The sequence below is a fragment of the Muntiacus reevesi genome, chromosome X (genome assembly GCF_963930625.1).
Source record: "Muntiacus reevesi chromosome X, mMunRee1.1, whole genome shotgun sequence".
Classification (NCBI taxonomy): Eukaryota; Metazoa; Chordata; class Mammalia; order Artiodactyla; family Cervidae; genus Muntiacus; species Muntiacus reevesi.
Genome location: NC_089271.1, coordinates 19823641 through 19839944, shown reverse-complemented (window position 1 = coordinate 19839944; position 16304 = coordinate 19823641). Strand labels below are relative to the sequence as shown.

Here is a 16304-nt window from a genome sequence, read left to right as displayed (position 1 = left end):
GACTGAACTGAACTGAACTGAACTGAAGACACCTACGTCCCCCTTTCCCTGTTAGGAAAATTTCCCTGTTAAGCCTAAATTCTAAAGCCACCTCTGAGTTGCTTATCTTCCTGTGTATCTTCCATGTATACATGAGTGTAAAACGTTAATGAATCTTGTTTTTCCTCTTGTTAGTCTTATCACAAGGGGTCTCGGGCAAGCATTGGAAGGGTAGAAGGAAACTTTTTCCTCCCCTACAAGATCATCCATCATCTTGATTATCTTCTTCTTTTTTAAAAAAACTATTATTTATTAGTTTATTTGGCTGCAATGGGTCTTAGTTGGGGCATGTGGGATCTAGTTCCCTGACCAGGGATCACACCCGGGCCCCCTGCATTGGGAGTGTGAAATCTTTAGCCACTGGACCACCGAGGAAGTCCCGATTATTTGTCTTCTTAACCAATTACACTTAAAGCTGTTTTAAGAAGGCACAGTTGTGATCAATAACATCATATTATCACTTGACTTAAGAAAAAACACTTATCTAGTAAAAATAATTACCTGATAGCAGTCTCCTTTAAGATTGTCTAAGACATCACCACATGTTTTTCGCATGTATTTCTTACATCCGTCAATCACCATTTGGTCAATGTTCAAAATAGGTTAAGGAGAAATTTCCCCTGGATTTGAACGTGTCAAAGGATTCTGAAATACTTTTTTAAAATACTTTTTAAAAGGTAAAGATGAACATAACATTTTTCACACTAATTTGGGCACTATAAAGATGAACATAACATTTTTCACACTAATTTGGGTACTATAAAGTTTAAAAAAATGATGGATGAGACGATGACTTCATTTGCGCACCAAGGACACTCAAAAGGCACTGAATTTCCTTCTAATGGAGAAGCCGTCTCAGCAACTGCTGGGCAGCTGACACGGTGCAAAGGTTGCCTGCTCTTTAATTCTCAACTCTGCTTCTTTGCTGGTGGCCTGCTGGTAGCCATATAAATAGACTACTGGTACTAAGTTGAAATCTTTGTTCAAAGTAATCTTATAACATTAACTGTAGTACTAAGATAAAAAAGGAGGAAGAGAACAAAGTCCACCAAACTTAATCTCTTATACAGCAAAGGATATCTCTACCATAGTCACCATCTTTGGTTTCAGTTTGACTATTTCACATAATATGCCCCCATCTCCGCCTCCCAGAATCAGTACATCTTTGCCACTGTAATCTTCTTTGCCACTGCCCATGATGGCCCGGGTATACGCCAAATCACTTTCCGCCAAATCTAGGGAGGAGAAACATCCAAAACAGTGACTTAACTAAAGTCTCAGAGCACCTGACTTATCATTCCAGAAATTGCTAGAATCTAGAAAATTCAGACGTTTTCCTTTTCAGTCTTTAAAAACTCAGCATATGGAAGGTTTTAATGTTTTTTTTTCCTTTTGGATTGTGGACTTTTCTTCATCCCTATTCGACTAACCCCCCAACATGTTACCTACATAGATTATACACACATATAGTTTAGTTTAGAAGAAAATTCAGTCTTTAGCCTGTTCAGATATGATAATTAAAAAGCAATTACATATTTCTAGATGAAATATAACAGCAGAGTTGCTTCAAAAGAATATGAGAGGGAGAAAAGTGACTGGAGTTTAAAGGAAACAAGACTGGCCAGGAGTTTATCATTGTTGACACTCAATGGTGAGTATACGTGGGTTCATCTAACTGTTGTGTCTACTCTGATTTGAAATTTTCCACAACAAAAAGACTTCCAAATAAACAAGCAATTAATATAAAATAACCAACAAGGACCTACTGTATAGCACAGGGAACTAGACTCAATATCTTAACAATAACCTATAACAGAATGTTAATAAATTTGTATTTTATATCTATGTATAACATAAAAAAAGAGTATCAAGACAAAGTTTTCATGGCTCTACTATAAAATATGAAAACCCAGACAAGCCACAGATAAATCTAATGTAAATATTCATCTCAAAAACCAAACACACACAAAAATAACCAGCAGTGCCCAAAGACACGTGTACCTGGACAAACCTACAATGGTGGGTCACGAAAACACAATCTAAAATTGTCACTTTGTTATGCGATTGGGGTAGAGATGGAATACTTACTAACATCCCCACTGAGGATGAGAATATTCCCAAATTGCTTTGAGTGTAAAATTTTAATGTTCTGGTAAGGTGAGTCTTCATCATACACCACTTTATCTATGTCGTACTCAACCAGGCGGCCATCCGCAGTGGGCCAGTATCTGTCGATGGCCCCTCCTCGAACTATGGGTGGTAATCTGGAAAAAAGGGGAAAGAAGGAAAATAGGAATGAGCCTTATGACAGAGTCTGCTTAGGTGAGGCTGCCTTAAAAGAAGACCTAGGAACAAGAATGTTCCACATGGAGCCACATAGCCTCAGGCAGACTCCTAAATAGTACACAACCAACCAAAAACTTGAACTTTGAGGGCTATGTAAGGATGGCCACCACCAAATTTCAACAGTGCTGTACATTAAGAATTAACTTGGGGCTTCCCTGGTTAGAATCCGCCTGCCAACGGAGAAGACACAGGTTCGATCCCTGATCCAGGAAAATGCCACAAGCTACGGAGCAACTAAGCCCATGCACGACAACTACTGAGCCTGTGTTCTGTGTATGTGCTCAGTTGCCAACCCACATCCAATTCTTTGTGACTCCATGGGCTGCAGCCCACCAGGTTCCCCTGTCCATGGGATTTTCCAGGCAAGAATACTTGAGCCTGAGCTTTAGAGCCCAGGAACCATTAACTATTGAGCCCACATACTTGTAGCAACTACTGCAGTTCATGCTCCACAAGAAGAGAATGAGAAGCCCTCAGACCACAACTAGAGAGTACCCCCCACTTGCCACAAGTAGAGAAAAGTCCAGGCAGCAACAAAGACCAGGCATGCCAAAAATAAACAAAAAATAATTTTAAAAGCACTTCTGCAAAAAAAATTAATTTATTTGGCTGTGCCAGGTCTTAGTTGCGGCATGCAAACTCTTAATTGCAGCATGTGGGATCCAGTTCCCTGACCAGGGGTCAAACCTGGGCCCACTGCATAGGGAGCTTGGAATCTCAGCCACTGGACCACCAGGAAAGTCCCAAGAATTTACTTTTTAAAAAGACCTTTCTGTAATACTTTAAATTTTCCCTAAAAAACGAAAAAGAAGTTGAAGGAGAAAATGGCCACTAGAAACATCACGCTTCATGCCCAAATACTCTAGCAGGAAGGACTCCCCAAGAATGTCTGCGTCACCACTTTGTCACTAGCACATGCATCCAAGTGCACACACATGTAATACCATCACCTAGCTGAGAATCCATGTTTAAGTGTTCCCAACTGCCCCAACTATCTCCTTCATAACTATTCTACTTTTGAATAAGAATCACATACTGTATTTTACTTTTTTACCCTCATTTCATCTAAAATAGATAGCTGTTGCTGTCATCCCTTCCCCATGTTTCATGACTTTCACATCTCAGCAAAGTCCAGACCAGTTCTGCAGAAAATCCCTCAGGGGGGGTTGCCTGAAGATCTCTTCAGTAGGGTCACATTGGCACATTATGCACCCATCACATCAGGGACACTGAGATGTATGCCTGTCCTAATTGGTGATGCTAAGTGTGACCATGTGGTTAAAGCCAACGCCCCCAAGATCCCTCCATTTGCAAAGGTACCTTCTGTCCCTTGGTAATTATGAAGCAGGGTGTGTGCGTGGCTGGAGGGGGAAGTCCATGAAATCCAGGTCAAGAAAACCGGGTCAAGTTCCTAATCTCTTGACACACCTTCACCAGTGGCATGTAGAAGATTCTTGCCTGAACCAATTATTATGAGAATGTCTGCCAACTGATGATTGTCTCATTCAGTCCTTTTTGTAATTCCTGAGTGTCTTACACAGAGCATACTAGAAACTGCCAGCAGAGGACACTACATGACAGGGAAAACCAGACTTGGAAAGGAGGCTTGGCCAACGAAGAGGAACACAAACAAGGTGAGCTCAGCGCACACACAACACAACCACGCGCAAGTTCTATGTCCGCAAATACAGTGGGGTTCGCAGTAAGCAATCCCCAGGTACCTAAAATGCTGGGCTACCTCCGACTTGCTCTCCAAAGTCTTTGCTCTCCCTGCTCACTTGTTTCCAAGAATACAGTCTGAACCTGTTACAGGTTAACAAGGCTTTCAATGAAGAAATAACTGCGTGTGTGCTAAGTCTCATCAGTCATGTCCTACTCTGTGCGACCTCATGGACTGTAGCCCACCAGGCTCCTCTGTCCTCGGAATTTTCCAGGAAAGAATCCTGGAGTGGGTTGCTATTCCCTTCTCCAGGGGATCTTCCTGACCCAGGGATCGAACCCGTCATCTCTCATGTTTCCTGCACTGGCAGGCAGGTTCTTTACCACTAGCGCCATCTGGGAAGCCCCATGAGGAAATACTAATATCTGTCAAGGGCACTGAATTTACAAAGCAAGTTTCCATAAACTATCATTTAATCCCAACTCCTCCTGATTTAACCACTTCACATTCTAGAACAAATGCAGCTGTTGGAATTAATTAGGCAGCTAAGGAATTTTTCTTGTAAAACGTCATTGCCCCGGCAGGACAGCCCCTGGGAGCAGGCAAACAGGGCTTGGGAGAAGCCTCTTCCACCCCTGGCTGATGAGTGGTGGGAGCACGAGCCCGTGACACAGGATGAAAGCACCAAACGTCAACTCAAGGGCTTTAGGGGGAGGAGCCCTACCCCTGGGGGTTGACAGCCAGCTATAGGCAGTTCCTGAACTCTTGCACAAAGCCAATGTAAACAACGTCCATTCTCAATTGCATCAATGGTGCCTTAGGTGCAGGTAGAGCTCTTTATTGCAACACAGTCCTTTTTAAAGAGATCCAAAGAAACGAGGATCTGAAAGGATGGCTTCACCTTGATGAATTACTCATTCTGTGATACCAGCAGGACCCTGGGGGCTCCTAGGCACAAAAGTCTGTCCCTCCATTTCTTGACTACAGGAAATAGGCTTCCTTCAGCCTCCTGGATCTTCCCTGAGTTCCAGGGAGCAGGTTCAAACACATGCTAATCAGAGAAGGGAGGGGATATTGACACAAAGGTAGAACAGTCAGAAGAAACAATAGGGCAGCCCTGGGGTAGAGTCCTGGTTCCCATCAAGGGATACACACCACGACATCTTTGAGAAGTTTGCAAAGACTAAAATTCTCACCAGGTAGGAGAAATTAAAGGTATGCTGCCCACAGGGGAGTAATCATTTCAGATGTTCCTGAGTCATTCCTTAATGATTCAGTCTCTAACAATGCCATTCCTCAGACAGCAAAGTGGCACCATTCTTGTCCTTTTGAGGCCAAAAACAAAGGGCCTACAACAAAGTATTCCCAATAGCTTCCTGCCCCCTCCACCCTGATTTTATAAAAAGATGTAAAAACAGTGACAAGAAGAACAAGGCCTGTGCTGTGTTTTGAACTGAAATCAGAAGTGTAACTGCACTCTCACTTCAAAAACTCCCATAGCACAACCACATAGGAACCAGATTTCATGAGTGCTGAGGCCCATAAACGCATTTCATCTATTCGTTCACTCCTAGAAGTAACCCCAATAAAAACCACACTAATAAAAAAAAAATCTGGCACATTGATGTTGGCCAATTCATTATCACCAAACTAAGGACACAGTGGGAACCCATTCAATTCAGATGGATCAATTCAGGAAAGATTAGGAAAACTTTGCAAACAGGAAAAGAGGAAAATTTCAGAAAAGATTGTGGGTGTGGACAAGTTACTTGAGGATGAGGAAGGGCCTGAGGATACTTAAACTGAATTTGGGGGATAAATAAGTCTGGCTCCTCTGACAGATTTCAATCAAGCAGCCAAGTTCTATACTGTGTCCTGCTCTCTTCACAGGCAGTTCCCTGCCTTGTATTCAAGTTGGAGATTAAACAAATTTCTAATTATTCTACACCTGACCTGGGGCTTTCCTCTGCTGCTGCTGCCGCTGCTAAGTCGCTTCAGTCGTGTCCGACTCTCTGCGACCCCATATACGGCAGCCCACCAGGCTCCCCTGTCCCTGGGATTCTCCAGCAAGAACACTGGAGTGGGTTGCCATTTCCTTCTCCAATGTGTGAAAGTGAAAAGTGAAAGTGAAGTCGCTCAGTCGTGTCCAACTCTTAGTGATTCCATGGACTGCAGCCTACCAGGCTCCTCCGTCCATGGGATTTTCCAGGCAAGAGTACTGGAGTGGGGTGCCATTGCCTTCTCCAGGGGCTTTCCTCTAGGCTGATCAAATTTAGCAGGATGAACCATTAAGTACTTAAACATCCTTAAACAGCCAGTAAGGATTCCTTCTTGTGGAAAATGCCCTGAACTGGAGAAGTCTGTATTCTGGCCACTTCCAGTAGTGATGGTCTGACCTTAATCAGGTCTCTCTGTGTTATTGCATCTATGTATTTGCCTTTATGAGCAAGCTGTTATTGTTGTTCAGTTGCTTAAGTCCTGTCCGGCTCTTTGCAACCCCATGGACTGCAGCATGCCAGACTTCCCTGTCATCATCATCTCCCAGAGCTTGCTCAAACTCATGTCCATCAAGTCGGTGATGACATCCAACCATCTCATCCTCTGTCATCCCCTTCTCCTCCTGCCTTCAATCTTTCCCAGCATCGGGGTCTTTTCCAATGAGCCGGCTCTTCACATCAGGTGGCCAAAGTACTGGAGCTTCAGCATCAGTCCTTCCGATGAATATTCAGGACTGATCACCAGGACTGACTAGTTTGAACTCCTTGCTGTCCAGGGACAGACCCATTTGGGGGGTCTGATAAGGAATCACCAGGGAGAGCAAGGCCAAACCGCTCAGAACAACTTACTGTGGAGCCATGATTCATTCAACATTCTTCATTCCCAGGACCTGTCAGACTCTACCCCTCCCAAAGAATGCCAAAACTTCACTTCTATCAGAGCTCTTCTAGCATCTGACACCACTAGCACATACGTCTGTGCCGTCCAGCAGAACATTTCTCTGTGCTGTCCAACATGGCAGTCACTAGCCATTAGCTAGTGACAAAAGGTGAGTAAGGAAATGAACTGTTTTCGTTCTTTTTATTAACTTAGTTTTAAACAGACACAGGTGGCATAGTAGCTGCACTCCTCAACGAAAGCTTAATGGTCTTTGTTATCAACTGAAAAGGGCCTACTGGGGGTGCTCAAGGTGGGTTGCCTCTGATGTTCTTACAATGTCAGTATCATCCTACCTGAAAGCACTGAGGCAAATTTTCTATCATCCCATCCTGCCAAAATCTCTCAAAACTGCTTAATTCTACTGTGGGGCCCAGAACTCTGAGGAAAGATAGATGATTTTTTTCTCTTCACTGGACACGGTCAAGGAGGAGTTTTCCAGCTCCTCTTTGAGGTGCCAGCCCCATCTGATTCTCTGCATTACAGTTTCACCCCTCAGCATCACTGTACACTCCTTTCTGCCCATGTTCCATTTTATCTAGCATCTTTCTCTCTCTCTCTCTCTCTCTCTCTCTCTCTCTCTCTCTCTCTCTCTCTCTCTCTCTCTCTCTCTCACACACACACACACACACACACACACAGTCTTCTGCCATCAGGGCCATCTACATTAGCCTATCAAGTGGCCAGAAGCAGAAGTTGACTGATCTCTTCCACATCTTACATAGACACTGCTCAGGGATAACAGGACACTGCGATTATTTTATTGATTGTTTAGTCATTCAGTCGTGTCCAACTCTCTGCAACCTCATGTACTGTAGCCTGCCAGGCTCCTCTGTCCACAAGATTCTCCAGGCAAGAATACTGGAGTGGGCTGTCATGCCCTTCAGGGGATCTTCCCCACCCAGGGATCAAACCCACATTTCCTGCATTGGCAGGCAGATTCTTTATCATCTGAATCACAAAGGAAGCCCATTTTATCAATTAACCCAATATAAAAGAACATTCAGGAGTGGACTTACCGCTTTACCCGCTCAGTACTGTCCTGACTCAATTCTTTCATTCTTTCTTCTACTTTGTTCAAAAGCTGCAATGACAAGAAAAGAAATCGATGGGCTTATCGAACAAGCTGGGTAGAAGAGCTAAATTACAGACCAGAAGGTCAGTGTCATGTTGACAGAGCTGCTACTCTGGCAGATGTCCAGATACACTTGTCCTCCCTCAACTCTCCAGCAGCCTGCGGGCCTGGCCCAACTCCATACTCCCCTGTCATCTTCCCCTCCCAGTGCCAACCTCACTTCAGTCTATGATATCAACAGTATCAAAAGGCATCTTAAGTAACAAGAAAGGGGAAGGCTCAAGGATATTGCAGCTATAATATCCTGGTTAAAGGTTTACATTCCCTCCAGTGCAAAGTCAAGTCGTTACTCAGTACTCAAGTGGCCAAGGGAAAGATGAGAACCAGGGTCCTAAAAATCACTTGAGGAATAATTATTTTTTTTCTAAAATCACTTATCTGAAGGCAGCCAAGTTTAAAATTAACTGGGAAGTCAACAGTTAGGTGAAAATGATTTTATCTTTGAACTGAGCCGTTTTTGTGATCCTTAAATACTTGAGTAAATAAAAGTGGAAAACTGACACTATCGACTTCTTTGCCTTGTGCATCGCCGTCGTAACTCTGAAGATCCAGCAACACCAATCCATGCGGGTAAATTCTCAAATTGGCAAAGCTACAGAGGAGAGCATAATTATAAGGTTAGGAACTGTATCATGGCACTCAAAAGAAAAAAAGCACCAACCCAATTAAAAGGCAAAACCACTGCTCTTTTTCCCCTAAATAACATAATTAACTCTGTGGCTTTCTTATTAGAAGCCTCTCCATGGGGGCAGGGAGGACAAACATTTAGGCAACATTTTAGACAGAATCATCAAGTGCTAAAGTTTTCAAACAGGTTATTGGGCCCAGAAAGTGATTTCAGCAGGAAGTCCTATGAATCTGATTTTTAAGAAGGCTCCTCAGCAGTGACTGATCCCTCCTTAAAAGGATGGGAGGGTGGGGCAGAGCAAACTCAGTTCTCCCAATTACCCTCGGAGTTCAAAACAGAGCCAAAACAGAGCCGTGTTTTTCTGACTGCACACAGGTGGTGGCTACATTCATTAAGTTAGCGGCCTACAAGTCAGATCCAGCCCTTGGCATGTTTTGTAAAGCATGCAGATTAAATATGGTTCTTACATTTTTAAAGAGTTGTTTAAGAAAAAAAAGGAGTATGTGACAGGGACCTTATGTAGCTCCTTACGGGAAAAGCTTTAACCTCTAATTCAGTGTGTCTGACCAGCTTTTTCGTGAAATAAAACTAGTGTATCACACATGTGTAAGAATTATCTGAATAAACTTTGCCTTCAATTCGACATGTATATTTGTATATATGCAGATATGTATGTGCACATCTGATATAAAATCACTTCTTTTTAAAAATATTTATTTGGTTACACCAGTCTTAGTTGGGGCATGAGGGATCTAGTTCCCTGACCGGTGATCAAATAGGGCTCCCTGCATTGGGAGCAAGGAGTCTTAGCCATAGAACCATCAGGGAAGTTCTAAAATCACTTATCTTACTATAAGGTGTGGTTAAAGAAACATTTGAATAATACTACTAAATAAGATGTAGAATTCTGTTCAGAGAATACAAGCAGTGTGCTTGGATTAAAAAAGATAAACACAGCTAGTTAATTTTTACCTTCAGTCCTTAAATGGCCTCAAAATCAAGTTCAGGCCAGGGGCACCACTAACTCATGTACACCTGAACTAGCTGATCGCGCCCCCCTCCCAATCTGCCAAACAAAGGAGAGGAGCTAGGAGTCAAAGAACGATAGAGAAATGCCACCTCTTAACCAGCTAGGTGGTTCTAGCACAGAATCCTCCACCAGAGAACCACAGGAACATGGAGATGCCGGAAGGTGGGGACAAGCACTGACCTCATCTGATTAAAAACAAAAATAATGAAAGAGGGAAAGTTGCAAGGGGGTGGGGGGAAAATGGAGGCCAAAAAAAAGGTGACAGGACCAAGACCTTTGGCAGCATGGGGATGGGTCCCAGCTGAGCAAGTGACCGAAGAGGAAGATCAATGTGGAAACAAGTCTTTAAGCACGTTAGTGACTTCCCTGATGGTCTAGTGGTTGGGACTCTCTGCTCCCACTGCAGGGGGTCCAGGGTCCATCCCTGGTCAGGGAACTAAGAGCTGGCAAGCTGCATGGCAAGGCCAAGAAAATAAGTAAACTAAGCGTGTTAATTTCTCTTCTCTCTGTTTTCAGAAGCAATTTCCAACAGCTCTTATCACTCAAAAACTCCCTTCCAGGAAGAATTCTAAGTCTTCTAGAAAACTGGGATTGGTGTCTAGGGTAGAAGATTCAAGAACTGAAGTAGAATTGTTGGCCCTGTCCAGCCCCAAAGGTCCTTAGGAGGTGGCAGGAGATGCAAGGGGCTTCCCTGGTGGCTTTGCAGAAAAGAATCTGCCTGCCAATGTGGGAAATGCGGGTTCCATCCCCGGGTTGGAAAGATGACCTGGAGAAGGAAACAGCAACCCACTCCAGTATTCTTGCCTGGGAAATTTCATGGACAGAGGAGCCTGGCAGGCTACAGTCCATGGAGTTGCAAAGAGGTGCACAACTGAGCGACTACACAACAACAAGAGATTCAAGGCTTCAGCTGGATTAGAGGAGGAACCTGACAAGGGGGCAGAGAGGTAAGGTCTGACTTGCTGTGGTCCCCAAGTTACGGACCAGAGCTAGGACAGGGAGAGAAGGGGGCAGGGAGAAAGGAGAAGAGAGGCTAGAGGGTGTAAGGCCAGCTGCAGACCTCTGCTTCCAGGAGACTTGCCAGTAACTGGGCGAGGACGGAGGCAATGGAGGGTCTGGGTCACCCTTGAGAGGAAATCACTTTAGATACATTGGAGGGATCTACTCTGTGCATATATGGGGATTTGCTATGCAATCAGAAATACAGATTTGGGCTTGAGGGCACAGGGGTTAAGGTTTCTTTGAGAGGTGTAGATAAGTTCACAGGGAAGAACTATGTAGACTTACAAAAATAATAATAGAGCTCAAAAGTACAAATTTCCTTCACCTCATGACATTGTCTTTTGAGCCTCTGTAAGATGGTGCAGGGGGTTCTTTTAGTTAGAAAAACAAGGGGAAGAATGTGGGACATTAATGAAACCTTGTAGAATTCTAGGACTTAGTTTCCATTGGGAGAAAAGAACAAAAGCCATCAAAAATACACAGGAGTTCATGTTTTAAAATTAACAGTGCAAATTACTAAGACTCTTAACAGTTTTAGACTCTAGAAGATACTACATAGACTTAGGGAAATACACAGAACTCACTGCACCAGTATCTTCTGTTATCAGTCATTTCTTTTTTCTTTTTAACTTGGCTGAGCTGGGTCTTAGTTGCAGCAAGCAGGATCTTTTTAGCTGCAGCAAGCAGGATCTTTTTAGCTGCAGCATACAGGCTCTTAGGTACAGCATGCAGGATCCAGTTACCCGACCAGGGATGGAACCTGGGCAGCCCCACACTGGGAGCACAGTGTCTCAACCGCTGGACCACCAGGGAAGTCCCCTGTTCTCAGTCATTTCTTAATTTAGGTTCCCTTCCCTAGTCTCAGGTTGACTTTCATTTCCACACTGATCAGAGAAAAAGTCTAGATAGATCATCTATAAAGTCTTAAGGAGAGAACAAACCCAAAATCTTAAACTCCTGGATGCCCCCAGCTTCCTATCAAGCTCTTTGCAGACTTTTTCATCCTGCATTTGACTACGGTCTGCATTAACTGATAACCACTTATTACACTGCTACTCACAGTGGGGTCAACTGACCCACAGCATCAACATCCTCTGAGAGGAGCTTGTCAGAAATACTATTTGGGGTGCGGCCCCAGACCTGCTGCAGCAGAAACTCTGAGTGGAGCACAGAGCATCTGGATCATGGCCTGCCGGTTCACACTGCTTATGCTGCCGAAGGCTTCTGAGGCGGGCACACAGAATCACCTGAGGGTCTTCAGAGAAACAGCAACACCCAGTGGCCTTAATCTCTGGGGGGAGTGCCTGGGCGTGGGATTCTATGATGATGATTCCAGTGCTAGAAGCACTGGATTCTAGTCCCCTCCTCAAAGATGTCAAAGGAGGAAAAGAAAAAAATTCTGGATGCCCCCCCACCACTCTTTACACACACACACACACAGCTAAAGCACTCAATCTGGATGCCCCCCCCACCACTCTTTACACACACACACACACACACACACACACACAACTAAAGCGCTCAATCTGGATGCCCCCCACCACCAGTCTTTACATACACACACAGCTGAAGCGCTCAGATCCGAATAGGAGCACTCACGGTCACCTCACCTGCCATTTTTGTTTATGTACGTCGCCAAATAGCCATGGTCCTGCCAGGTGTGCACTGACTCTGTCATCCCCTGCTCCTGGAAAATGGACTGGAGGCCTTTCAGAATGGTCTCACCATCAGCTGGAGAACAGGGGGAGAAGGCAAGATGGTCAGCTGAAACATTGAGAAGCAAAGCACAGTTTGATGAACCAACTTTTGAGAAATCCTGAACAGAGCTATGGGCATCACTTATCCCCTTTGTCATGAGCTAGAACTTGCTCAACCCCATAGGGAGAGGCTGCAGATTACCAGCTAACACAGTAAGAATGGCAACACCCACCACAGAACAGCTGTGCCAAAAATGCAGACAGATAATTCAGCCAACTAGAAATAGCATAACAAAATATTCAGCCTAGCCAGAAATCAAACAAAAACACGATAAAAGACATTCCACTTTAGGTGAAATAAACTTAATGAGGATCTAGAGTGCTAGAAAAGGGTTTCCATCCACTGTTGATGGGTATCATACATGACTTCAAAACTTCTGACTCTGTATTCCAGGTGTTCTGCAATAAGGATGCCTTGTTTTTTATTATTGGGGGAAAAAAAGAAATAGCACCACTCAGTAACCTATTTTTAATTGGTAGAAACTGAACAATTCAATATGCTACAACCTGCTAGGCATTCTGATGCCCCTCTCTCCCATCCCACCCACTATCCCCCAACCCCCACCAAAGAGGAGCTCAGGTCAAGGACTGAGGTCAAAGTTATAGAAATTGCATTAACCTCTGCAGGTTTACTTGAATCCAGAATCTTCACAAACATCCAACAGTATGATACTTAGATGAAAAGCAAAATGCAATGAATTCTCTAGTTGTATCTGCCAAAGTACTCATTCCTTGAGAAGGTTAAGGATAAAGAACCACAATAAGACAAAAGGAATTACTCTGTACTGTCCCATGAGCCCACCACAGGCTGATGCTTTTTCCACATAAAGGAAAAGAGGGCAGGCTGAGAAGCGTCAAAACAAAGCACCCCTGTGACTTAAACCAAGAGCAAAAAGAAAAAAAAAAAAAAAAACGGAAAATCCACAGTTGACCGCAGTGTGGTTTCACAAGAAAATTACACTAGAATTCCTTCCATAAACCAAGGAGTGCCAAAATGGACTGGAAGAATTCCTTCAAACTACACAGAGTTGATCTCCAATGACATTTGGAACTAGGCCCCCCAACACCTTCCAGCGCACAGTCAGAATAAGGGCTACAAACTAGGTTCAGAGCCCACACTGGGCAGCAGATATGTCTTATTCTGGCCTATGCAGACATTTTTAAGTTAACTGGCGTCTGAAAACCAGGTGATTTCATCTATTACCACTGTTGGGGGTAGAAAAGTGGCCTCCCAAAATATATGGCCACATTCTAACCCTCAGAACTTGGGAGTGCAACCTGATCTGGAAAAGGGTTTTTGCAGATGTAGTAGTTAATTTAAAGATGCCGAGATGGATGATCTTCAAGTATCCAAGGAGCTCCTAATTCCAGTAAGTCCTTATCAGAGACTGAAGCCTGGAAGACACAGGGAGGAGGAGCAGGAGCAGGTGAAGACAGGGAGAGACTGGCAATGTGATGGCCACCAGCCAAGAATATGCAGAGCACCAGAAGTCGGAAGAGGCCAGCGAGGACTCACCCCTAGACCCCTTAGGGGAGCGTGGCCCTGCTGGTGCTCTGCTTTCAGACTCTAGCCTCCAAACTTGGGAGAGAATAGGCTTCCTTAGCTTGAAGTCACCAGTCTGTAGTACTTTGTTACAACAGCCCTGGCCAACTAATACACCCACCAAAACACAGATTTTAACTTTGCTTAAAAAAACAAAAGCAAATGCAGTAGCAAAGATGGCAGTGAAGGAGTGATTTCTTTCATCTTCTCCATTTCCAAACACAGAGCAATTAGGGTAGGACTGCCAAACCTCACGGACAACATTTAGAACAAAACCAAACGACAGGCTGTGTGTATGCCTAGATAGCACACCGTGAGTAGGGAGAGAGAAGCAATCCCCGTCCAAAAACCTGTACGATACCAATAAGTGTGAGAGGAGCAAGTGGGCACAGCAAAGGGACTGCAAACCCCTCATAAAAACCAACAGGAGTTCACCCCAAAGGGAGGGGCCCCCTGCTTTCAGAGGGTGCCGCCTGGCAGGCCATGGGGCCCGGGGTCAGGTCAGGGAGTGTGGGGGTAGCCGAGCTCTGAGCTCAGCCAAATGACCTGAGGTCCCTTCGGGGAGGGACCTTGACTCCCACATCAGGAAGGGACCCCTGGAGCAGCATCCACACTGCCCCACCCGAGCACAAGCACTGGCCGATGCGAGAGGCGACCTCTTAGCCCATGTAAGGCTCCCTCATTCCCAGCAAAACTGTGTGTCTGGGAAACTCATTTGACAAAAAAATAATCTAGCTGGCTTTACTATTCTGAAAGTGGCTTCAGGAAGTTAAAAGAGGAAAGCTTGAATTTTATCCCCCAGAACCATGGTTTTAAGACTGAAATTGGCCTCTGAAAAAAAAAAAATTCAATTTCAAACTTGATGAAAACATGTGATCTTGCTCTTTTGGGGTCTGAGAAGCCAGGGGTGGGGGGTCAGGCCACCGTGGAAGTGACCGAGCTGTGGGGTGGTGAAGACAAGTGCGCCCGGCAGTACTTGAACTGTGACTAGGAAAGCCACTATGCAATTATTCAATCCCTCCTTGGCCAGAACAGATGTTTTCTGTTTTGAAAGTGTATAAAACAAATCATCACTCCCTGTAAACGGCCTCAGGCCCAAATTCAGTTGGCACATTCCACAACTGAACCCAAACCCCCCATGATGGTGGAGGGGGCCACGCCGGCAGGGCCACCCCGCGGGTCATTGGCCAGGCTGTGTGCTGAACAAGAGTCCCGGGGCTGAGTTGGAGCAAACTCTATCCCCTGGGTAGGAAAAGGGGGTGTCTTTGTCTGGTACACACAAAGCCCTTGACTGCTAGCCAAGTCCAGCGTGGCGACCATCCTAGCAGAAAGGCAGAGGGGGCTAACCTCCAGCCAGGTTGCAAATTGAAGAAAACACATTACAAAAGAGATTCAATTTAGTGTTCTTGTATTTCTATACTGTGGGATTATTTCCCAATTCAGTAAAAATACCCTAGGTCTGAATGACCTTTCCGACAGTCACCGCCGCCTAGATCCTGTGGCCATCAAGTGTGCTGGCCTTGCCAGGGACACAGGGATCAGGCCATTTTGTCCACTGTTCACCTCATGTCATATTCACCTTCCTCCAGACCTTGGGGCTCCCTTGTCAGCCAAGCTGCTCCCAGCCCTTGGAGAAGACTCCAGAAAGCAGAGCTGGAGCTGAAACACCTACCTAGGATCTCTTTTCCAGAGCCAAGTTCTTAAAATGAAAACTGGAAGTCAAAGAAATGAGTTCCAATAGCCTTAACAAGGTGGCCTCCTTGGTCCTCTTGATCTCAAGTGCTCAATAAATGTTTTGTGGGTCAAATGAAAAATTCATTTGGCTAAATTAATCATCCTATTTTTGTATCTTGTTGGAACATCCAGACCAGTAGTTTCCATAATCCTAGCTGTGCATTATAACCACCTGTGGAATTATAAAACTTCTGATGCCACATCCTACACCGATTATAGAAAACTTTGAGGGTGGGATCCAGGCATCACACTTTTAAAGCTCCCTGGGAAATTCCAATGTGCAGCCATATTTGACAACCACTGATCTAAACCACTAGATACAAAAAAGAAAACCAAACTCCCCACTATCTCCAAACTAACCACACTCAAGTCACCAAAAGGTTCTATCAGATAGAAACAGATCCTCAACAATAACAGGGGGCCTGAAAAAAGTCCAAACTCCCTGCTAGCTATAGCCATAGGTTATAGCTGGAGCCAATGCTCTGCAATTAATTAT

At 44.6% G+C, this 16304-nt stretch overlaps 1 protein-coding gene across 2 annotated transcripts in view; it reads right to left on the bottom strand.

Moving 5' to 3' along the window:
- SMS (spermine synthase) overlaps window positions 1–16304 on the bottom strand; it is a 49515-nt gene that overhangs the window by 17017 nt on the left and 16194 nt on the right. For both annotated transcript variants that reach the window (XM_065915880.1, XM_065915881.1), the window contains exons 2-7: window positions 12385–12505; window positions 8616–8706; window positions 7999–8063; window positions 2128–2303; window positions 1120–1274; window positions 541–630 (exon numbers count right to left, since the gene is read on the bottom strand). In XM_065915880.1, the coding sequence (XP_065771952.1) occupies window positions 541–630; window positions 1120–1274; window positions 2128–2303; window positions 7999–8063; window positions 8616–8706; window positions 12385–12505 (698 nt within the window). The remainder of the gene's footprint in view (window positions 1–540; window positions 631–1119; window positions 1275–2127; window positions 2304–7998; window positions 8064–8615; window positions 8707–12384; window positions 12506–16304) is intronic.